Source organism: Euphorbia lathyris, chromosome 2 (genome assembly GCF_963576675.1).
Source record: "Euphorbia lathyris chromosome 2, ddEupLath1.1, whole genome shotgun sequence".
Lineage (NCBI taxonomy): Eukaryota > Viridiplantae > Streptophyta > Magnoliopsida > Malpighiales > Euphorbiaceae > Euphorbia > Euphorbia lathyris.
Window position 1 is genome coordinate 83712305 of NC_088911.1, and position 25715 is coordinate 83738019.

The following is a 25715-nucleotide window of genomic DNA, read 5'->3' on the forward strand; positions in this document are numbered from 1 at the left end:
TTTCTATTACTGAAGTTTTTGCTCTATCTACTTCTAATCCTTTTTCAGATATTTTGTGACCTAAAACAATTCCTTCGTCAACCATGAAATGACATTTTTCCCAGTTTAATACTAAATTTGTTTCTTCACACCTAGACAAAACTTTATCCAAGTTTCCTAGGCATGAATCAAAAGAATCTCCATAAACTGAAAAATCGTCCATAAAAACTTCCATGATATCTTCAATGAAATCATTAAAAATCGCAGTCATACAACGTTGAAATGTTGCAGGTGCGTTACATAGACCAAATGGCATTCTTCTATATGCAAATGTTCCGTAAAGACATGTGAAGGTTGTTTTATCTTGGTCATCCGGGTAAATGTATATTTGAAAGAATCCGGAGTAACCATCAAGAAAACAGTAGAAAGCATGACCAGCTATCCTTTCGATCATTTGATCAATGAAAGGAAGAGGAAAATGATCTTTCCTAGTTGCTTTATTTAAATTTCTATAATCTATACAAACTCTCCAACCAGTGGTGGTTCGTGTGGGTATTAATTCTCCTTCTTCATTCCTTATAACTGTTATGCCTCCCTTTTTAGGTACACAATGGATTGGACTAACCCATTCACTATCCGAGATAGGGTAGATGATTCCATTGTCAAGAAGTTTAGTAATCTCATTTTTTCACTACTTCTTTCATATTCGGATTTAGGCGTCTTTGCCTATCCGCTTTAGGTGGCTTATCTTCTTCTAAGTGAATTCTATGCATTACAATACTTGGATTAATACCTTTTAAGTCAGAAATTTGCCAACCCATGCTTCCTATCCTATTTCTAACAACTTCTTTTAATTTTTCTTCTTGAACTTGTGTCAACTTGTTAGAGATAATTATAGGTAGAGAATCGCCTTCGCCTAAGAAAGCATACCTCAAATGACTTGGTAATTCCTTAAGTTCTAATTCAGGTGGAACTACAATCGAAGGCAGAACTGGTCCATCTTCACGAATCAAAGGTTCTGGGTCCTTATCTTCTAGTTCTTCACTCATTATAGGTTCTATTATTTCTTCTTTCTGAACAATGTCATTTACACATTCTTCAATTAAATCGAGTTTCATACAAGCGAAATCTTCTATAGGATATTTCATTGCTTGGTTCATATCAAACTCAATCTTATCATCTCCTATCCGTAAAACTACTTTCCCTTCCGACACATCAACTAGAGCACGTCCCGTGTTCATGAACGGTCTACCAAAGATTAGCGGACAATTTACATCATAAGCAAAATCTAAAATAACGAAATCGGTAGGAAAAATAAACTTGTCAACTTTAACTAAAACATCCTCTATTATACCGTATGGTCTTTTAGTGGTTTGATCTGCTAATTGCAAAACCATATTGGTACGTTTGATGTCTTCTTCTAAGCCTAACTTATTAAAAATAGATAATGGCATCAAGTTAATGTTTGCTCCTAAATCACAAAGGCAACTTGGGAATTCTATATCTCCCAATTTACACGGAATGGTAAAACATCCGGGATCCTTGAGTTTTGTGGGCAAATTGCTTGACACAATCGAACTACAATCTTCAGTTAGTGAAATGGATGAAATTCCTTCCCAACTGGTTTTCTTTGAAATTAAATCTTTGAGGAATTTACCATAATTGGGAATTTGCGTAATTGCATCCATAAACGTTAAATTAATATGCAAATTCTTAAGTTTGTCTAAAAATGTTAAAAGTTGTTTATCATAGTCCTTGTTGCGGACTTTGTGTGGAAAAGGTGGTTTGGGTACAAAAGTTTTTGTACTAGAGTCAATCGGTGCATCTTTTTGATTTAACGTATCTTCTTTGGGCTTTGGTAAATCAGTTCCAGGTAAAGTCGAATTTCCGGTCATTTTCGGGCCTAAGTAATTTTTCCCTGAACGAAGAGTGATAGCCTTAACATGCTCTTTCAGATTTTCTTCCGTATGGCTTGGAAGACTTCCCTCTTTGCGGGATGGAATTGATTTAGCGAGTTGTCCAATTTGAATCTCCAAATTATGGATGCTAGATGATTGGTTTTTAATAAGCTGATCGAATTTATTCTCGATCCGTTTAAAACCATCATCGTGATTACTTATTTTTCCGCTCATCGCATCAATGAATTTGCCGATTTTAGAAGATAAAGTGCTAATCGAATCTCTTGATTGATTTTGATAATTAGTAGTACGATTTTGATTAGCATTAGCATTATTATTGTCTCTCCAGTTAAAGTTAGGATGATTTCTCCATCCAGGATTATATGTATTGGAATAAGGATTATTAGTTTGGTTTTGCCCTTGGACAAAATTTACCTGTTCAATCTCACTCATACCTTCGTAATCCACATCTGTTTGGATTGGTTGACCATTAGGATCACACGGTGCCATAAACCTATCAATTTTGTGCGACAAGGCAGAAAATTGGGCTTGCAACATCGCTACTGGATCAAGATTCACTATACCTTTAACTGATGATGTTGTTGAGGATGATGGTTTCGCTAATGGTACGTGTCCACGTTCCGCGGGCCACATACTGCTGTTGATTGCCATTTCCTCTAAAAGTTCTCTTGCTTGGGCAGATGTTTTCTTCATGAATAACCCTCCAGACATAGCGTCCAATGAACCTCTTGTTGTAGGATTTAGTCCATTAGAAAATGTTTGCATTAAGAGTTTAGCGGGCAATTGGTGGTGTGGGCATAAACGTTGAAGTTCTTTAAAACGTTCCCAAGCCTCATAAAGAGTTTCACTATCATTTTGAGAAAAAGATGTTAACTCTTTAATGACTCTTGCGGTTTTTGCTAAAGGGAAGAATTTTGATAAAAATGCTTAGGCTAATTGTTCCCAAGTCTCAATTGATGCGGCTGGCATAGAAGTTAACCATTCTTTGGCTCGATCCTTCAAGGTAAAAGGAAAAAGGCGAAGTTTGATTGCTTCTGCAGTTACATCAGTAATTTTAAAAGTGTCACAAATTTCTAAGAAATTTGTCAAATGGGTATTAGGATTTTCGTTAGGTAACCCGTAAAACGTTACATTATTTTGCAACATATTAAGCAACGCAGGCTTAATTTCAAAATGATGTGCATTAATTTGGGGTCTAACTATACTGTTGGTTACACCGGCCACTCCTGGCCTAGCGTAATCCATAAGTGTGGCCATAACTTCTCGCTCGGTAATTTTAGTTTTTATTGGGGTTTGGTTTTTCTTTTTCTTTTCTTTCTTGTTCTTTTTAAGGGTTCTTTCAATTTCTGGGTCAATAGGATCTGGTGACGTGCCCGAACTTCGAGAACTGCACATGAACTTGAAATTTCGCACGAATCGAAACTACCTATAAAACAGAATTTGAAAAATAAATATGTTAGTAATTGAAAATAAATAAAATATAAAAGTTTGAATAAGTATGAATAAACCTAGATTCGTAATAAAACACGAAAAATTTAAAATTTTGTCAAAAATTTTGGCATTCCCCGGCAACGGCGCCAAAAACTTATTGAGCGATTTCCGCAAGTGCACGGTATACGCTTGTAGTAATAAAAGATATCGATCCCACATGGAACGTTTTTTGAACAAAACTTATTTATAATCGGTTAAATTTACTTTAAAGGTTTATAATATGGAAAATCGTTTAATCGGTTTTGGTTTTGAAATTGCTAGAATAAGAATTAGATTAGAATATGAAGATGTTAGAAAATATCTGATTTAAGATTGAATTTGCAAAACAGGAACGTTTTAGTACTTTAGAAAAGTAAACAGGTATATTTGTTTGCATTAAGCAAAGAAACAACTTTAAACTTTGTACGAATTATAAAGATGAAATAAATGACGGAACCTCTAATTAATTGGCTTTGAACGCGACAAAACCCTTTTGGGATAGTTGCCCTTAATCAAATTAAAACTCTTTCGAGATGATAATTTGCCTAAGTGTTCAACAAAGTTTCCTTGTAAAGATTTGAATTAAATACGTTTTAATGAAAACACCAGCATCAATCCACTTCGGCTCATTTACCAAAGTGCTGCATAAGAATCTATCGAATAGAACGGACTTTATTAGATGAAATATAAATTGATACAAGTTTACAGAGAACATGGAGCATTGAATTCTTCGACGGCGTGCAAGTGAACGGGTTGTCAATCCTTTCCTTGGGTTTCGTTAGAGTTTGTCAGGCTCAGGGGCGAATCCTCTACTCAATCTTCTCGCTGAATCTTCGTAATAGAGACTGGGTCGGTCTACTACCAAAATGAAAACTAAACTGGAACAATGTCTAAACGCTACTGAATTTGTTATTAATTTGTAAACAATGTGTGTACATCATATTGCTTTTTACAGAATCTAAATCTAACTTCTGAATCACTTGACTCGGAATTTCTGCATAAATTCTACACTAATTTCTTTCTTCTACACATATCACTATATATATTTCAACTCTCCATCAACTCTTTATTTATAGACGTTGAAGAGTCTTGATTGAAGTTTCGTGTCCCTTGTGAAGGATTGTGTCCGCTCCGAAAGGACGTCTTTATCCACCCGAACGATCTTGTTTCGTCGAAAATGAAAGTGTGTAACTAGGCTTCCAAAATCTTCTGCTTGTACCGAGAATTATTAAATTCTCTACCGATAATGGGGGAGCAATAATTTGGTCATCGGACGAAGGGAAAAAAGGCTGAAGGACGCGTGTCGCGACCGTGAAAATGGGGGGCCGCGGTCGCGGCACGGAGCGTTTTTCGGTTTTTTTTGCTCTCGTTCGTGTCTGCGACTTGGCGTTATTAATTTTCGTCGTCTTTGACTCCTTTTGTAGGGTTTTTCTTCTATTTTTGAGCTCTTTTTACTCCTATTTGGATTTTACCAAATATTTATGTACCTTGCATGAAAGAAACATATTCGAGAGTAAAAGTATTCTAAAGAGGTATGAATAGCATAAATTCGTAGCAATATTGATGTAATTATTGATGATATTTTAGGTATATTTTGGACTTAACAAGTACCAAAACCTAGGAATCAAAAGACCATAGGAACTAAGTGGGTCTGTAGAAATAAACTAGACGAGCAAGGCAATGTAGTCAGAAACAAAGCCCGACTTGTAGATCAAGGCTATAGTCAGTAAGAAGGCATTGACTACAGTGAAACCTTTGCTCGAGTTGCCAGGTTAGAGGCTATACGAATATTATGTGCATATGCTAGTTTTATGGACTTCAAACTATATCAAATGGATGTTAAGAGTGCATTTCTTAATGGATTTATAAACGAAGAGGTATATGTTAGTCAGCCTCCAGGGTTTGAAGATTCAAAATTTCCAAACCACGTTTATAAACTCAAGAAGGCCCTGTACGGCCTGAAACAAGCACCACGTGCTTGGTACGAGAGGTTGACCAGTTTCCTGCTGACCAGGAACTATGTCAGAGGAGAAGCTGACACAACCTTATTCATTAAGAAAAAGGGTAAGGATACCCTGCTGGCACAAATTTATGTAGATGATATAATCTTTGGTGCTACTAATGAATCTATGTGCAAAGAATTTAGCAAACAGATGCAAACTGAGTTCAAGATGTCAATGATGGGGGAAATCAACTTCTTCCTTGGACTACAAATTAAGCAAGGGAAGAACGACATCTTCATTAGTCAGTCTAAGTATGCCAAAGAAATGTTAAAGAAATTCGATATGAAAGAATGTAAGCCCATATCTACCCCAATGGTACTAACACTGTCCTTTGCACTGACGAGAAAGGTAAGTCAGTAGACAGTAAGTTATATCGAGGTATGATTGGCTCTCTACTTTATCTAACTGCTAGTAGGCCTGACATTCAGTACTCAGTATGTTATTGTGCAAGATATCAAGCTGACCCCAGGGAATCTCACCTTATAGCTGTAAAAAGAATTTTTAGATATTTGCAGAGCTCAGTTAATGCAGGTTTATGGTATCCAAATACAAATGACTTCACACTCATTGGATATACTGACGCTGACTATGGACGAGACAAACTGGAACGTAAAAGCACCTCAGGAGGATGTCACTTCCTTGCGAGCTGTCTAGTGTCTTGGTTCAGTAAGAAACAATCGTCAGTGGCCTTGTCAACAACTGAAGTTGAGTACATTGCTACTGGAAGCTGTGTGGTCTAGGTCCTATGGATTAAGCAACAGCTGGAGGATTATGGAGTACAAACTGATACAATCGAAGTCAAATGCGACAATAAGAGTGCCATTGACTTATCCAAAAATCCAATCCAACACAGCAGGATGAAGCATGTCAGCATTCGGCATCACTTCATTAGAGACCATGTACTCAAAAGAGAGATCAAGCTGACCTATGTACCAACCGATGAACAACTTGCGGATATCTTTACGAAGCCTCTAGCTCGAGAGCAATTTAACATACTAAGGGAAGCTATCGGTATGTCTAATCCTCTTCAATAAAATTCTATGGTTAATTGAATGTTGAGTGATTATCATGCTGAGTGATTTGTGCTTAATTAGTAACTATTGCATGCTGAGCTAATATGAAATACATAAAATCACCTTATGTTGAGTAGACATACATGCTGAGTGATTATCATAAGCTGAGTTACTAAGCATACAAATATTCCCACTACGTAAAACTGAGCACTCAGAATGTAAAAAACGTTTAGTATTCTAGATACTGAGTAAAGCCAGTAACACAATAAATGCTAGCACGCGCATTAAGTAGCCACCTAGGATGATGTAAGCGTAATAATTAGAAAACACATGCGCCACCGAATGTGTCATAAATGCCAGGGATAACTGTCGATTGATCATCTCGATGTCTAACCGCCATCCCGACCTATCAGATCAACTGGGCACCTCTCTAAATAGTGGACGAATTCCCACTAATCCCTCTTTACATCTGAAATCTTTGGCATTCAATCTCTCTCTCTCTCAAAATTCCAAAATCCTCTCAAAATCTCTCAAAAATCATGTCTGACGATTCTCAGAACATCTCCGGTGCCGATTACGACGACAATCGCTCCGATGAAAATCCTCCTTCCCCTGCTCAGCAGGACTATGAAGAGACTTCAACTGAGTCTCAAGAACATGGTCAGCATGACCAATCTAAGGTCAACACTCCAAGGAAAAACTCTAAAGCTGACCGAGCAACACCGTCAAAGGGAAAGAAAAAGAAGAAGGACAAGCAACCTAAGGAGAAGACATTCATTCCTGTATACAACAGTGTAAAGAATTATGAGGTACTTCGTTGTCGTTGGTTCTCCCCAAGCTTCGTAACGGCTGAGAAACCTTTTTGTGAGTGGATCTCCAAAAAATGGCTAGACAGAACTCTTCTCTCTACCCGGTAACACGTTTCCACAGTTGGTGAGAGAATTTTACGCTAACCTCAGAGTTGACGAGGACAATGCTGACCATTTAATCACCAAAGTCAAGGGCAAGGACATCACAATCACTCTATCCTATCTCGCAACTCTGCTAAAACTGACTGCCAAAGGTCCAGAACTCAGGACCACGAATGATTACTCGAAAATTGACTACCCTGTTGAGTTTTGCAAACCAAAAGACCACAAAGGGGAAATAGCCAGCACTTCCATGGGTTAGCCTCAGAAAATGGCTCATTACATCCTGACCAACTTCATATTCCCCAAGGTCAACTCCTCCTCATCGGCTTCCAATTTCGAGCATTGCTTTATCTGGCACATGCTGAACTATATCCCACTTAACATGCCCGTCTTTCTTATCGGTGCATTCCAATGAAGTACCGGGAAACTCAGGATGGGCTCCCTCATTACAAAAATTCTTCAAGACCATCAGGTGAGCACCGCCGAAGAAATTGAGATTTGGGGTACAGAAATCACAGTGGCACTACTGTTCGGGTTAGCCTATGACCAACCCATTAAGTCAAAGAAAGGAAAGGGTGCAGAAGAAAATGAAAAAGGGGATAATATGGTTGAAGCAGCACAGGATGTGCCAACCAAGAAAGGAAAGAAGGTTGAAAGGGAACCCGCTAACCGAACTAGACAGGATAAGAAGCGGAAAGCTAACCAATCCGCAAAGGATGTCAACACAGCTCCGAGGAAGCTGAGAATAATATCTAGTGGAAAGAAAGCTGCTGCTGAGCAAGAGCAAGGGGAACCTAAGTCAGCGGAAAAACAAAAAAGGCAAGTTGAGCCTGAGTAAGAAAGTGAGAAAACCCCTGAAATGCCCTTGAAGGGGAAGAAAACATCTAGGTTGACGCCAATTGAAGCTAACCCCCTTGACTTCGTGGTCACTCTGGAATCACACTTTGTGCGGAGTCAAGATATTGACCTTGAAAAGACTCCTATTGACCAGGAGGAAGAACTGGGAAATGCTGAGGGACAGCCTCAAGCTGATAAGTTGGTGATGCTGAGCAAAGTGAACGAGTTGATACTGATCAAGATGAGCATCATGTGAAGTCACCAGTGAAGGACAAGGTGGTGGAAGGCATTGATGTCGACCTTGGTCCTAACTCAGCCTCTGAGTCCCTTGACTCTATAGCTGCTGATCCCTCTCCTCAAACAAATAAGGACAGCACAGGGAAACGGCTTAAGCGTAAGGCTCTGAAGCCAAAATTTATTGATTTATTGGATGAGTCTCCTCTAAGGGATCCAATCACCGACCTCACAAAACTCCAGTTCCAATTCTTCTCAACTGTCACTGAGCCCACTCCGGACCAACTAAAGGAAAAACAAGCCTCTGTTTCTCAAATTGAGGAACAAGCTGATCCCAAAGTTCCTCAAGGTCCTATTTCTGCCGAGCAAGTGCTCGAAGTCCCTACCGCTCAAGTCAACGAGTTGGAAAAGGAAAACCCTGCTCAAATCAGCTCTGAATTGCCTCAACCTCCAAAATCTCCTCAACTTCAGACTGATACTGAGCAGGTCAACAATTCTGCAGATACACCTCTTCCTAATCCTTCAACGTCGAATGATAACCAATCAGCTCCTGCTGCTGACCTGAATAAAAGTCCAGCTGCTGACCACGCTGGCATCTCTGTTTCTGGATAGCACCAAACACCTCCTACATCCGGTGCTACTCATATTCCGGCCTCTGAACCACAAATTGATGAATCCTATGCTTACCTGCAATGCTATTGAGTCTGGACGAAGAATCATTGACTCAGCTCAAGCCTTACTTCAGGATATTCATCAAACTCAGGCTGATGTTGCTGGGCCTGTTCATGTTGAGCCAACACAAATCTCGTCTGTCACTCAACTTCTCACTGAAATCAAAGGTCTCAAAGACTTGATGAGTATCATGACTTCTTTTTCTTCTCAACAACCCAAGCAAGAGTCAATAATGAAGCTGGCCAAACTCCAGCTGATGATGGTAAACTATATGAACGCCATCCAAGGTCAACTCAATGCATTATCAGCTGCGAACTCAACATATACAACCTCTACTGAGCTAAATCAACATTCCTCCCAGCTGACCTTTGAGCTGACCGAAGCTCGTGAGCTTATCTCCTCCTCCTCCTAGTGTTCCATCGAACAGATTAGTGAAGCCATTCACCTCCTCAACCTGAATAAGCAGGAAATGGACACTGACCTAGTGAAGACAAATGAGATTCTACAATGCTCTCAATCTACCCTTAAGCAGGTTCGGTACACCAACATTCAACGTCAACAATATGACACTACCCTGCTCAGGATGTATCATCAATCATATGCAAGAATGACATAATCCATAACTTGGATCGGGAAATCTCAAGAGTATCTCTTAAGTATGCTCAGTGCCAATATTAAGATCCCCGCTTCCACTATGTCCGATGGCATGGAAGTCTTCAACGGTCTTCGGGCAAGTACGAGTCAACTCCAAATGTACTCATTGAAACTATCTCGTGTTGTTCAATAAGGAATTTTCTATCCTCCTCCTCCCAATCCCGATGCTGGCAAAACGGGGGAGAAAGAACGCGCTGCTGGAACTCAGCAGAAACAAGGGGAGATAACTCAGTCTGTCGTCGGAACTCAACAGAAGCCTGGTCCATCATTTGCTGACCCAAGAAATCTAAGTCAGCAATAAAGAACTGTCAAGGGCAAAGGAAAATCCCACTAAGTTCAAGTCAACATAAAGAGATAGATTAAAAATAGTCTTAGACTTGTAACTTCATATATGACATTTTGTTGCTGACTATCTATATAAGCATCCTTTTTATTCAAACTGACTTATCTATATGCGATGCTTACTGGTTGTGTTTATATGCTGATCTGTCATACTTAGATATCCATTGAACAACAAATTAAATCTTGTGAACATAAGGAAAATACAAGTAAAACATACTCAGCACACATAACTCTGATACTTATATGACAACTCTGGTACCTATGTGCAACACTGAGTAATGACTATATGTTCCAAATATTGACCATCTTCTGAAAGCTGATCAAGGCTCATTTGAATTAGATCTTGGAAGGTCTAGAATTGAACTAAGTCAGTAAAGGCATGTCTTAATTTCACTCGATTAAATCTTAGAAGGTTTAGAGTTAAATTGAGTCAATAGATGCAACCCTTACGGGGGAGTAACTTCATAAGAATAAAAGGTAAATCAATCATGGGGAACTTTAATGCTGAGTTCCATAATTAAATATTTTTGCCAACATCAAAATGGGGGAGTTTGTTGAAACACCTTTCCACATGATTTTGATTTAAAAAAATTATTTAAGTTAATCCATGATTAAGACAATTAAATTTAAGTGCTTTGATTTGATTGTACTAATGTGTTTGTTTAATGTTGAGTATAATTATAAATGAGAAAAGAAATAAAAAGTACGACAGAATGAAGTTAGCATGAGGCACGGAAGCTGAGTAGAACAACGACTCAGCATCATAGAAGAAAAGTCTTCTTCAGAACAAACGCTTGAAGACGAAGCTGACCGAAGAAGCTGAGTAGAATGTGACTCAGCCTCGCCAGAGACAAAGATCGAAGGCAACGTCTATTAGAGTCAAGCTGAGTGTTCGTCAGGACAGCGCGAATGATCCATTTACTAAAAGACAATATCCGACATGAGTCTGCGCCAATAAAGAAGCCTTGGAATTACACAAGGAGACAGTTTCGAGACGCATGGCCAACTGGCCTTTGGCTAAAAGACGAAACTGGCGCTAGAAGACGAACCTGGCGGAAGAAGACAAGCCTGACGCCTGCTAATTCAGACGGTAGGATTGGCCTATAAAACTGTATGCTGACTAGTGAATGACGCAAGAAGACCGTTTGAATTCAACTGATACATCCGAATTCAAATGATTGCAGCCTCACAAATCACTATAAAAGGACAAGTTCTTCACTTGGATCTTTTGCCGAAGTACAAAAGAGAAAATCATACATACAAGCACATACAAACAAGAAAAGCAAATTCTTACACCCAAATCCTATTTCTGTGTAAAAGTCTAGATTGAATTTGTATTCATCTAAAGTGTTCTTCATCTAGAAAGAACAAATTTGTATCATTTGTAAAGTTTGAGAGAGTGGTGCTGAGTACTCAGCGGTAGAGAAAATCTGAGTGTTTGGTTATAGCGCTCAGTAGGGGTTAAGTAGACGAATAGAGGAAGGTACTCTTGCATACTCAACTGATTTGTAAACGGTTTGTGCTCTACCTTTAAAGAGCTCAGTATTGGATTGAAAAAGCTCGGAAGGATTCTGGGGACTGGACGTAGGCGGTGAGGCCGAACCAGGATAAGTCTGCTAAGTAATTTCTAACTCTTTCTCTCAATATATATATATATATATATATATATATGTGTGTGTGTGTGTGTGTGTGTGTGTTGCTTGCTTAAATTACTCAGGATATAAATTGTAAAAGCTAACATTGAGTAATTAGAGTGCTGAGTTGGAAGCTGACCTAAGTGTTAATTCCCATCTCACAAGTAAAACGGTTCTAGTCAGCCTCTGACTAAAGCTGTCTTACTTCTCTCTCGGCCGTGCTGACCAAAACTGAGTTAAGTAATTTAAAGAATTGATTAAGTCAGCATAACTAAGCGAAAAAGTTACATTAGTTCCTAACCCCCCCTTGGAACTAATTACACGAGACCAACACTTATCCATATTTATTTCTCCTATAATCCTTGTCTCTTGAATCTTTATTGAGCTTGGACTTTCTTCATCTTGTTCTTCAATCTTGTTTTTATTTAATGTATTATTATATTTTTAATATTATAAATATGCCTCTATATTTTTAATATTTACAAGTTTCCCCCATATTTCCATTTCCTATGTTTTTCAGAAATTACATTTTCCAGTATTGTTTCCATTTCAGTTTCCGTATCCGTATCCGTATCCGTTTTTGTTTCCGTGAAACATAGACTCTTGAAATTGTCAAGGAGGATCTGTTTGAAGCTCCACCATCACTTCAAATGGAAAAGGTAAGCCCCTTCATTATTGAGTCTTCCTCTTTAGCATGTCCCATCATTCCTCTAAATATTGGGATTAAGAGATCATATTACCCTGAAGCATTGCAAGAAGCCCTTGGGCAAGACAAAGATGATAGGGAAGAATTGCAACCTAAACCACCATTCAAATCCCCCAATAACCACTACATTTTGGACCCTAAACACCCGAAATAATCTGAAACTTAACCCAACTTTCAGATCTTCAATCACCCCTTCACCTTATGCCCAAAACAACTCAAACATACTAAAAATCCTTCCTGAAACTAATCTGCCTCCAGTGATCAAACAGAAAACTTATAGATGTCAGAATGCAAAACTTTCCTACTTATATTGAGAAAACACCTAGCTCATGCTGGAATTTTGAGAAGAGAAATTTTCCAAGTCATCTTTATGTTCCAAAACAGCTTAACATGATGAAAACGTTTGAGAAACTAGTGATGTATGATTCTACGTATTTATCATTTGTTGTATATGGCATGAAAGTGTCAACAAAAGGTGTAATATATGAAGAAATCCCAAATGTTGATCTGTTAGGTATTCAAGTAAGGGCATTAGTGTATGTAAATTCTTTAGAGGTTATGATGTGTTCCTCATGTTACATTAGAGAAAATAAGGGTGAGCAAAGGACCAATAAGTGTACATTTTATGAGTTGAATTCTTGAAATGTCTCAAATGGCAACTTGGAATGGGTGGGAAGGCCCTCGTGCCTAAGTATGTCTCAATGACCTTCTAGTAGTTTGAAAGTGTTCATATTTTCTAAGCTTAAGCCAACTAGTCGATTGGTGATGCTGGGAGAGGGTAGTTTTGTGTGTGTCTATAAAAGGTCTATAAAGAGCATAGAGGACCTGAATAAAAGGCTTGAAGTTGTTGCCAAACCTCTTGGTAAAAAAAGGGATATTGGGACACAAGGAGTGGATGACAGAAGTGGATATTCTTAGTATGATGTATCATACAAATCTCGTTAAGTTAGCTTGCTATTATGATGATGATGACATACAAGACCCACCTCAATGCAGCTCAGAAGCTTGCTATTATTGCTGATTGATGTCTGGTCAGAAATCTCAAAACTCGCCCCAAGATGATCGAGGTATTGCAAATGATGAATCACATTGTAGATGCATCATTGAAAACGGCAAGTCGTGTGCACATAATTGATGTTGGATTCAAACTTTTGTTGAGATATCATGTATCTGCTTGGGTTAAGTGTGGTCCAAGAGCAACCATCCCCCAAAATATGGACCTTGATGTTGGAGTAGATAATCAGTGGGTCAATGAAGGACAAATTGAGGTTAATGACGACGGTGGGCATAAAATTGGGGGATCCTCTATGATTAAGCAGCAACCTTTTAAAGTCATGGCTTACATCCAATGTCTTGGTGCATGTGTTGATTTAATGATTGTTGGAGTTCAGATTTTTCTAGTCGACTGAGGGAAAGAGGCAATTATGCAAGAGTTATTGCATCTTCCCTTTGATAATCTGAGGAAAAATGCTATGAGTTGAGCCATTTGAGTTCTACCAAATTTTCAAGCAGATGCAGCAAGACAATTGTGAAGGAAAATATGCAAACACAGACACAATGGAAATATACTTTTTTTTACCTATTTCCCTTAACCCAAGATCCATTAAATGTTATTTTATATAAAGAGGGATAAAACGAAATACCTCTATTGACGATCTATCTACAGTTGCAAACGAAGTGCCCACAACTCTTAATCCCGGGTTTCACAAACACAAATAAAACAAACAAGTAAACGATTAGAATACAACCGATGAATATCAATCAGAGAAGATTGCCTCTAATAAATCAACACAAGATTAAGGATAGAGAAAACGGAGATAGAAATTAATCGAATGGAGACGGAATGAACTTTTCTTCCTCTGAATATCTTGTTGGCCGAATTCTACACTAGACAATTAGTGCTGGCCGAAATTCCTACCCCTAGGAATAGTATGTTGGCCGAATTCCCACATATGGGAGCTATATATGTTATTCTCTTAATTCCAATCCCTAGTTAGATTGAATTAAAACACTTAATTAGAGTCCTATTCCAAATAGCACTCTTATTTAGTTAATATTAATATTATCTATAATTATATCTAAATATAATATAAATAATATTTATTTGTGATAGGATAATAATTAGTGATATAATTAAATTAAACCACTTAACTAATTTTATCCTATAATTAATTATATATATATATTAGATAAGATAATATTGAATTTAGAGATATAATCAAATTAAATCTCATAACTTATTTATATTATCTAAATAAATTAACTAAAATAATATATATATATATATATATATATATATATATATATATAAATTCGGCCCCCTATAATTAAACAATTTAATTCTCCAATCATTAATTACTATCTTGTCCTCTTTTCGTTCCAAGTATTATGTGTGACCCATTAGGTTCTTATTACCATTAGCCATATACACTTATTGAATTAATTTCTAAAATTACATTCAACCTTTTGTATATCGGAATGAGTGCGCGGACTATGAATAGCAGAACTGTAAACATTCCCCCAGAGCTATAAGAAGACATGTTGATTCTGTTGTTGACCTTTCCGTACTAGGTCCAGTATAATTCGATCCTTCGCCAGCTATATCCTTGAACAAATCTTATGACTATGGATAGTGTCATGTCATATATATCGAGACGTTCATTTTACTTGTTCAAGTAGAGTTAACTTCGAATAGATAGATTAAGTGAAATCTCTATTTCGACTCTTAATCTATCACCTTGCAAGGATTTAGAGTCAAGTCTCCACAAACGATCATGGATACATCTCCCATTTATCAGGAGTGATGAATGTTCAATCCAATATTATATTTCACAATTACTTTGTGTGATACCCAACGCTTGCCCGCACACACCCCAAGATCCTTCCTGTTATGGATCATGTTTGAACAGAGTCAAAGTATCACACTCCATAATCCAGAATCACTAATTAATATTCCTTTGAGTCTGAGGATTACTTATATCTACTAATACCAATGTGATAAACAGGTGACATGGGATAAATCCATCTATCATGTGATCTCAAGTCGGATCCCCAATCCTAATGAACTCCTTCACCGGATCCATGTAATTGTCTAGATATCTCCATATCTGAAGCTTGTGAGATCAGCTCTCTGTTCATAACAAAAGACACTATTATATGCAAGTCTCAACATTATTATGTCAATCCCTATTTAAACATATTACTTGATTTGGGGTGGTTTTAAGTTTATTAGTTTATTATAAGGTTTGGTCTCACTTCATGCTTGTATGAACACTTTATAATCACTTTAAATAAACTATGAGATTTTATTTTATTCGACTTATTTAGTTCTTAAAAGATGAATGCCTTTATATAGTTAAAACAAACTATATCTTATTAAAACAAATGATATAAGAGAACAATTCATTTACAAATAGTTTATATCCTACAATAATAAGCCCCAACAAATTGTTGAGTATCTACTAGCCTTTACATGGGTTCGAGATGATGTAGATTGCAATGATGGGAAAAAGATAAGTGTTCGCAGGTTTAGAATGAGCTATTCATCCTTGAAAAATGCAAATGTTGGTGATAGCCTAACACAAAATTGTTTTGCTGAAAATATGGGGAGTAATGAAGCTACATTTGGGAATCCAGGACGATTTCAACCCAAGACTCGTCAAAACTAGCCATTTATTGGCCTTAAGTTTTATTGAAACACCTTTCCACATGATTTTGATTTGACAAAATTATTTAAGTTAATCCCATGATTAAGCAATTAAATTTAAGTGCTTTGATTTAATTGTACTAATGTGTTTGTTCAATGTTGAGTAAGTTAACTAACGAGAATAAGAACTGAAAGTCTATAAAAGAAAGACAAAACAAAGTCAGCATAAGCAAGTCACGCAGCAGAAGCTGAGTGGAATGCAACTCAGCTTTGCGAAAGAAATGTCTTCTTCAGAAAAGCTTGAAGGCGAAGCCGCTGAGTCAAGCTGAGTAATAATCAAGTGAGTGTCAATGATCCATCAACTTGGAAGACAAGGTCTGACACATTTCTGAAACAAATCAGAAGCCTCGGAAATCCGTTTTAAGGACCTTTTCGAGATGCATGGACCATCTGACTCTTGCTAGAAGACAAACCTGGCGCAAGAAGACAAACCTGGCGCAAGAAGACGAATCTGGCAAACCTGTCTCTTGCTAAAAACAGGAGACAAGATTGGCCTGCAGTTCTGAAAGCTGACCAAGCAATGACGAAAGGAGACCGTTTCCCCACAACGACTATATCGGAATTCAAATCATTGGCACCCCAATGATCACTATAAAAAGGCCAATTCGTCACTTGGATCCAATGCAACAAAAAAAATACAAGCACACAGACAGACAAGCAAATCTTCACTAAGTCAAAATCCAAAATAGAAGCTGTCTGAATAGAAGAAGCAAGCTCTTACACCAAACTCCAATCATTGTGTAAAAGTCTAGATTGATTCAATAATCTAAAGTGTTCTTTGTTGTAATAAGAACAATTTCTTATCATTTGTAAAAGGTTAGAAAGGAGAAGCTGAGTACTCGGTTATAGTACTCAGTGGTAGAGAGAACATGAATACTCGGTTATGGTATTCAGTGGTAGATAGGATTGAGTAGACGAATAGAGGACGGTACTCTTGCATACTCAATTGCTATTGTAAAAGGTTTGTGCTCTACCTTTAAAGAGCTTAGTAGAGGATTGAAAAAGCTCGGAAGGATTCCGGGGACTAGACGTAGGCGGAGAGGCCGAACCAGGATAAGTCTGCTGAGTAACTTCTAGCCCTTTCTCTTGATATATATATGTATGTGTTGCTTGCTTAAAATTACTCAGTAAATAATTTGTACAAGCTGAAGCTGAGTAATCCGAGTGCTGAGTTGGAAACTGACTTAATTACTTCCCAACTCACAACTGAAACAACTCTAATCAGTATCTGATTAAAGCTGTCTCACTTCACACTCAACCTTGCTGACCTGAAACTAAGTTAAATTATCAAACATTCAGTTAAGTCAGCATTATTAAGCGAAAAAGTTATATTAGTTCCTAACCCCCCTTGGAACTAATCCTATCACGTTATACGGGACCAAAAAGTTTGTCCTTTCAATTTCGTTCAATTCTATTACTAGCATTTCAATTTCGCTATTTCGATTCTGCATTTCAATTTCCATTTTGTTCAACATCCACAATTGATTTAACTAACTTTTTTTATAATAGATATAAATTTGATTGTAATTGCTTATATTTCATCAACACTTATGTAATTAATTCATTTTATATTAATAAAATGGACATTTTCTTAAATCATCGTGCTAATGTCGTATTTAAATTTTCTTTATTGTACTATAGAATGAACATTATCTTTACACACGTCTTTAGGGAAGGAAATAGAGTTGCTGATGCATTGGCAAAGTTTGGAGTCTCTTCCTCCGTGATCAATTGGTGGCATTCAGCTCCTGCTTTTTGCCAGAGGTTTATCAATGATGACATTTGTAGTATTTCACAATTGCGTTTTTCTTGACTTTTCCTATCTTTTCTCATTCCCCCTTCTTTTGTTTGTTCTCTTTCTTCTTCTTTTGTTCAAACACTCACTTTTTTTCTTTTATTTATATATTGAGGGTTTGTCAGTTTTTGGGCCATAGGTGCTCACCCCGCCCAAGTTCTGTCTCGTCCCAATTTCTATAAAAAAAAATCGTTTTTTTTAAATTTAGATTTTCTATGCGTATTTTTTTTATCATTTTAACCATCCAAATTAATTGAGAATTAATTTTTTTGGTACGCCACGTTTCAATGTGACAAGTTGAAATGAGTAGTATTATGAAAATATATATTTTTTTTTTGAGATAAGTATTATGAAAATATTACTAACATGTATATATACTAAAAATATGTTTGAAAAATATATAATAAAAGAGTTGGTAGTATATACTAAATGGTCAATAGAGGTAGATGAGCCTACACATTAGATCAGTTTTGTAAATTTCCTCGTATTTGTACATGACAGGTGTTCTTCTATTATTGGATTGACTTCGTCATTGTAATTCCCCTAATTATAAGATATCTCAGATCGACATCGAGTCACCTCTCTCCGCTCAGATCTCATTCGTTGCTCTCTCTACACAGGGTTAGTTTCTTCTTCTTCTTCCTGATCTAATAATTGTTCGCCTTCGTCTTTTCAATAGTATCGGTATTCCTTTTTTTTTATTTGAGAGATTTTCCTATGTGTTTTTAGCGATTAATCTTTCGGCTGCCGAACTGGCTTTTTAAATTGATGTATTGCCAGATCTATACGGGTACAAGATTATTTTAGCTGGATTTCTCATAATAATTAGTTAATTTTTCTGTTCACAATTCTGAGATAAAACCTGTTGTTGCGATCTGTTTTTTTTTGTAGGTCTTAGATATGATAGCAAGTTAGATTTCTTAAGGTTTACTCCCTCGGTTTCATATTATTATGAATGGTATAGAAATTAACGATATTAGAAAAAAAAGACATTGATACTCTTTATTTATTGATTTCAATATTTATTTATTCTATACTAAGTACATTAAACAGAAAAGAATCTCCAGAAAGGTAGTATGTGTTTTGCTAACTAGATGTGTTAGTGTGGGTTGCTAATCATCGCGGCCCTTTTTTAGTGTTTGATGTGCTATTTCCAACCTTAATTGTATCCCAGTCACTATTTTTGGGTATTGATATACGTTTTTCGTTTTTTCTGGTAATTGCAGGTTGAATTGTCATAGATAGGGACTTAGGGTAAGTGAGATGGGTGGTGGATTTAGGGTTCTCCATCTTGTCAGACCATTTCTCTCTGTTCTTCCTGAAGTTCAGAGTGCCGACAGAAAAGTTCCATTCCGTGAGAAGGTCATCTACACTGTGATCTCTCTTTTTATTTTCTTGGTGTGTAGTCAGCTTCCATTGTATGGCATTCATTCCACCACTGGTGCGGATCCTTTTTATTGGATGCGTGTTATTCTTGCCTCAAACCGTGGGACTGTCATGGAGCTCGGTATCACTCCAATTGTTACATCTGGATTAGTGATGCAACTTCTTTCTGGGTCTAAGATCATTGAAGTGGACAACAATGTACGTGAAGACCGGGCCCTTTTGTAAGTGTATTTTAAGGTTAAAGTTCATCTTTTTTTTTTTTTAAAATATCTGGAACTAGTTCATAATAGTGGTAATCACTTCTTTTCTTCCTCATTGTGGAAACTGTTGGCATTACTTTCAGGAGCTTATTTCTCATGTCTCATACAAACTATGGGTCTAGGGGTTTGAGTTAAGTCATTACTAATTGGCTTAATAGATTGTGAACTTGTTGAAATAATCAAATTGCTCCTCTGAACTTTGGTAGTGTCTTATTAGCCGCTAATATGGCTTAGTGACCTCCGGAACTTGTTTATTGTGAAACTAATACATACATTAAACGGGATAAAATGAATTTGGGTTAGAAGGTGTGGTGCACGCTCAATGACATGGATAATAATAGTCGACACTACCAATATGCATCTAAACCAATATGCAACTGCCATCTGGATCTTAAACGTAAATAATAAACAAAAAAATCAAAATACCCATCAAGTTCCCTCTTTTACCTTCCCTTTCCTTCATCTTCTCTTCCTGTTCTTTCTCCCTTAATTAAGAAATGCAGAAATGGGTATCTACCTTCACTAAGTCAAGCATTCTCTTTCTATTATGGATTTCTACCTCCTACTTGTTCAACCTTCTTTTTTCTTTACTCAAGAAACACAGGTTTGCATTTTGTAGTTGGGTTCTTGATCTTTGTCCTTCTCAGATTTTTTACTACGGAAATAATAAAAAGAAAATATTAGTTTCCGCATTAAGGACGAAAAAACGAAATTAAAATGCTACCTAATGAAAAACTACATACCATCAGAACTTTTTTTTTTCCTGGGTTGAACTAACTCCTTGCCTATGACAAAAAATTGTCTTCTTTGTTTGATTTCGAATATAAGCTTAAATAATCCATAATAGAATAGCTTGATCTTAGACTTGGTATTGCATGAATGAGATGCGATAAAAAAATATTGTTTACTGCAATTGGAATTTGTGTCAAAATAAAAGACAAAAGAAAAAAGAATTGAGGATGGTGAATTGGTGGGTTGATGATGGGAAATAGGTGGAGCAAATTGATTTTTTGAGTTATGAATTATGTGGTTTTGTGTTTGTGAATCTTTTATAATTTTTGGGATTTTATATTTTGCTGAGAATTTCGGGTTTCCACTAATATTTGGGTTTCCGGATAAGGATTTTCACCCTTCCATGCCTTTTCTCAGCTCTGTGATGTATGCAAGCTTCCAGGTCAAATGGAAATGGTTATTTAATCTACCTTAAGCACATTCAGGGGCCTAATAAGACACTTCTAAAGTTCAAGGGACCAATCGGATTGTTTTTGAAGTTCTGGGGCTCATGATGTATTAAATCTTATTAGTTGTAGTCAGGGATAATATGTTCTATTTTAGCCTTCTTGGCCCCATTCCATATCATGGAGTTTACCTGATAGCTTGATATATGTTGCTGTTGCTGGACTTTCTGCAATGACATTAACCTTGAACTTGGATGAAGTATTAGGTGCTTGGATTTTTATTTCAAATGATACCTCTTTGTCGAATGTGTAAATTATTCTGATTTACTAATTTTATTGAGTTTGACTTAAGGATTTTGTGAGATGCTTGTGTCATCTTGTATAACTTATTCAGTTATTTGTGCCTTGATCTCTGCCTTTGTGTTATTAGGCACTAGGGTGGCTTTATTTTTTTGTTTTTCTGTTCTCATCAGTTATTACAAATTGCTTCTCTTGCTTGTGATAGTTATTGTATTCCTCTGATGATTTGTTTCTCTTCCCAGAAATGGTGCTCAGAAGTTGTTGGGCATCCTGATTGCTGTTGGTGAAGCAGTGGCATATGTTCTCTCTGGGATGTATGGTAGTGTTGGCCAACTTGGGGTAGGTAATGCCATTCTTATTATAATTCAACTCTGCTTTGCGGGGATTATTGTGATCTGTTTAGATGAGCTCCTCCAGAAAGGATATGGTTTGGGTTCTGGAATCTCACTTTTCATAGCGACCAATATCTGGTTAGTGCCATTTTCCTTCTCTCTTTTGTTTTTATTTCTATATTTTGTACTTGCAGGTGCAATTTCCTTCTGTACGTTATCTTCATATTTTTACCTGTTTGGGTATCTAACGGGACTGCCATTACTTCTCAGTGAAAACATTATCTGGAAAGCTTTTAGTCCAACCACCATTAATAGTGGGAGAGGTGCTGAATTTGAAGGTGCTGTTATTGCTTTGTTCCATTTGCTGATTACTCGGACGGACAAGGTTCGTGCCCTTCGGGAAGCATTTTACCGGCAGAATCTTCCCAATGTAACGAATCTGCTTGCTACAGTCCTGATCTTCCTAATTGTCATCTATTTCCAAGGATTCCGTGTGGTCTTGCCTGTGAGGTCAAAGAATGCTCGTGGCCAGCAGGGTTCGTATCCAATCAAGCTGTTCTATACCTCAAACATGCCTATTATTCTGCAGTCTGCCCTTGTTTCAAATCTCTACTTCATCTCCCAGGTACAAAGATCAATTTGTTTTATGCACAAATATCAAGTTGTTTTATATGCAAGTTGAAGTTTGGTTTAACATTGAATGTGCTGATTTGTTTGTTTACAGTTGTTGTACAGGAGGTATAGTAACAATTTCCTTGTGAATCTTTTGGGAATATGGAAGGAATCTGAATACTCAAATGGCCAGTCTGTTCCTGTTGGTGGCATCGCTTATTACATTACTGCACCATCAAGGTTACTTTCTTTTCTTCCTCTTTCGCTGGCACTCTTATTCCCATCCTATCTGCACAAAAAACAAAATTCACATTTTCTTTACTGTACTTCTCTGCTACCTCTGAAGTAACTTCTATTTTTCTCTGCAGTCTTGCTGATATGGCAGCAAATCCTTTCCATGCACTTTTCTATCTTGTTTTTATGTTGTCAGCATGTGCTCTCTTCTCAAAAACTTGGATTGAGGTTTCTGGATCATCCGCTAAAGATGTGGCGAAGCAACTTAAGGTATGGAATCTTGTGTTCTTGATGTAATTTTGTACAGTTTTTTCACCACTTGAGAGAGCTATTTGCCAAAAATATCTATTTAGGGTACCACCGTGCTCTTAAGTTTATTTTTGCTTATCTGTCTCAAATGCTCTCTACTTTCATTTTTGCCTCTTAACTTAGAATGCGTAAGGAGATTAAGTGTATTGTCTAATCCTGTTTCTGAAGAGAGAAACAAAATCATAAGTTTTGGAGTTTCTGCATAGATAGTCAAAGAAGTGTATATGCTGAAGTTTCCAGTCTGTTCAATTTTCAATATACAACAAACTAGATTTATGCCTTCCATTAAGGCATACTGAGAAACTATTCATTCACTAACTTGAAGCAGATAGAAAGTGAAGTTGAAAAAATGATAAGTTGGTTAGACTTTAAGCTGATTTAACTTTTCAATGTTGGTTCTTTTGTTTGTCTGCTTAGAATTTGGTACATACTCAGGTTGTTGGTTTTAAACTTGTAACCTTGTTTTCCTCATGAATTTAGTTTTATTTGATTGAGCAGTTGGTTACTACTTTTAATATGGACTGTACTGATGTTGTATGAGTTCTCAAGTGGACAGCCTTAACGAATACCTTAAGGAGCCAACTATTTTAGAAAAGTAGAATCCTGAATAGGCAAATCATTGGTTTCTTGTGGGGTATCTGACTTGCAAAAAAAAAAAAGGGGCGGCCCGGTCGCATTACGTGCCCCCGCTGAGCGAGGGTCCGGGGAGGGGTCCCACCACAAGGGTGTATTGGGGGCAAGCCTTCCCTTGCCAATTTAATTGGCAAGAGGCCGCTCCTAAGACTCGAACCCGTGACCTCAGGTCACACGGCAACAACGTTTTACCGTTGCGCCAAGGCTCACCCTCTTTGTAATCATGTAAAATTTCATTTCCTGAGTTGTAGGATTGCCCATCTTTGTAATCAGTGCCTAATAACATTCAGCAGTCGAAAAGTTTGGATTTGTTGACACATAACCATGGATTAACATTTTTGCCTATCAGTTTATTATATAATCACTAATAGTTTATTTGTTGATAATTCCTAACAAGTTTACCTCCAATCTTGTTGCAATAGCAAGCAAGTAGACATGTTGTCTACTGCCACATTTGTCTCTAAGAGACTATCTTTGTTATATATGGATAGATACAATCATACAAGGGATTTTTTTATGCATCCCATCCATATAGCATAAGTTGAGCACAAATGTTATTGGCTTTAGCATTATGTAGCTGTTTATAACTTTTAAGTGAGTTTGTGAACTACCAAATTGGAGGTGTATTTCTAGATGTGTGGTTGTAATAACCTTTTAGGTTTGTGATCTTCCATATATGCTGTAAATTAGATAGAGTAATGGCCCAATCAAGGCAAGGCAATTATTCAAATTTTTTTTTTTATGGTCAATTTAGCTCCACTTTTTACTACCATGCATATCAACCTTGTTATCTCCCTTCTCTATAAAATTAGTGAGAAAGGGTAGATTGATTGCTTCGTCCCTTCCATATTATGAGTATTGAATGTTGAATCTGCATAAAGGACAAGTTAGTTGAATTTCCTGAGCGGCCTCCTATCTTCTTCTCTCTATTTATTTACTATATGTGCTCTTCTGGCTTCTTCATCTATGTGGAAAGCTTGGTGGTATTGGGCTCCTTGATTGATGATATTTTCATTGTAAGGGTTGAAATTTGCGAGTAGCACTATGTTAGCATCTGATTAGTTCTAATATAAACTCATTTTTTCAAGTTGAAAAATCATTTTGCTGCAGAAAACTCCAAAACTGAATGCGAGCTGGAAAATTATTAAATGGAATGTTAATTGAAGTTCTAATGGAGGATAAGAACTTCTGGATAAAGAATTCATTAATTGACTCTAACTCATAAATGAATAAGATCATATGATTGCCATGTTCCACCAGAGAAGGAAGCCCTTTAGACTTCATCTTGATGAATATGCAGGGGACATTTTTCGCATTGGCTAGTCTAGTAAAAGCAGTTGCGTTTTATTTTTAGCTCATAGCTCTTTCTTTTCCTCAAGTATCCACCCCAACGCAAGCCTCTATTATTTGTTCATTGCATGAAGTGTGGAACATGTTTGGTTTTCCAAAACTAAGATGCATGATGTGCAAGTCTGGTGAATGAGATGTTTTGATTTACATTTTATTTTGTGGCAGGAACAACAAATGGTCATGCCTGGGCATCGGGAGTCCAACCTTCAAAAAGAATTGAACCGCTACATCCCGACAGCTGCAGCATTTGGTGGTATCTGCATAGGTGCTTTGACAGTGCTGGCTGATTTCATGGGTGCAATTGGGTCCGGGACGGGGATTCTTCTCGCGGTCACAATCATATATCAGTACTTTGAGACCTTTGAGAAGGAGAGAGCCAGTGAACTTGGCTTCTTCGGTTTCTAGGGTTGGGTGTTGATTTAGATTGATGGATAATAGTTCCGGCAAGCTCCCCTGCAATTTTTTTTTGTGAGCTAAGAGATGATGTATCCAAAGGTCGTTTTGATGACAGGTTTAAATTAGAGTGTAGGGGGTAGTTCTTTAGAAGTTGGAAGTAGAAATACACATTGCTGCAAGTGCTTGTTTATGGTTTTCGTGCACTTCCACTTCAACAACACACTTGGTCTTCCAATATTCTTGAGTTCTGTATTAGTAGGTCCAATGGATATTTAGTTTTCCTGTTTATCGTAAGACAATTAGAAGAAATAGTCGGATTCTGCCTTATTGACGTGTAATTTCGCTGCAATTTATGTACCTGCCTGCTACAGTTGGTTCTGGTAACAGATTTTTAAATTGGTATACGATGATAAATTATGATGGATACTTTTCTATCTAAATTTCTAGTTCCCATTAGCAACTGCTGATGCTCCAGATTTTTCCTTGGTTAAAGAAGGAAAGCTCTGTAGGCAACATCCTTTGAGAGACATTGGTGACCTTTTTATATGGCATTGCCTGCAGCAAACAGTTCATTTATGTGCAATAAATGTTGTTCTACTTTACCCTATTGTGTGGGTGTCTCATGGTATTTTAATTTGCGTTCGAACTTCGAAAATACAGCTGACATCGTTTGTTTTTTAATTCCCTGCATAAAGGAAGGTCCAAGGTTTGAACAAAGGACGGGGCAAAAAAACAAGAAGAGAAATGGTCAAGTCTAAAGATCAGATCAGTAAAAACCACGAATTTGAAGAACCTTCTTGGGGTTCCACTTATCATGGCTCTATGGCCTCTGGAGGTGAGGGGTTCGGGA

General features: G+C 37.1%; 1 protein-coding gene and 1 non-coding gene across 2 annotated transcripts; both read left to right on the forward strand.

Moving 5' to 3' along the window:
* Nucleotides 1–2679: 2679 nt before the first annotated feature.
* On the forward strand, nt 2680–2786 carry LOC136221036 (small nucleolar RNA R71). Its single transcript, XR_010684828.1, has one exon. It is a non-coding gene; the product is annotated as a small nucleolar RNA R71 (small nucleolar RNA).
* Nucleotides 2787–18341: 15555 nt separating this feature from the next.
* On the forward strand, nt 18342–25289 carry LOC136218761 (uncharacterized). Its single transcript, XM_066005848.1, has 7 exons — nt 18342–18496; nt 19102–19482; nt 21242–21469; nt 21602–21956; nt 22056–22183; nt 22312–22447; nt 24635–25289. The coding sequence occupies exons 2-7, from the start codon at nt 19139–19141 to the stop codon at nt 24872–24874; spliced, it is 1431 nt and encodes a 476-aa protein (XP_065861920.1). The 5' UTR covers nt 18342–18496; nt 19102–19138; the 3' UTR covers nt 24875–25289.
* The last annotated feature ends 426 nt before the right edge of the window (nt 25290–25715 follow it).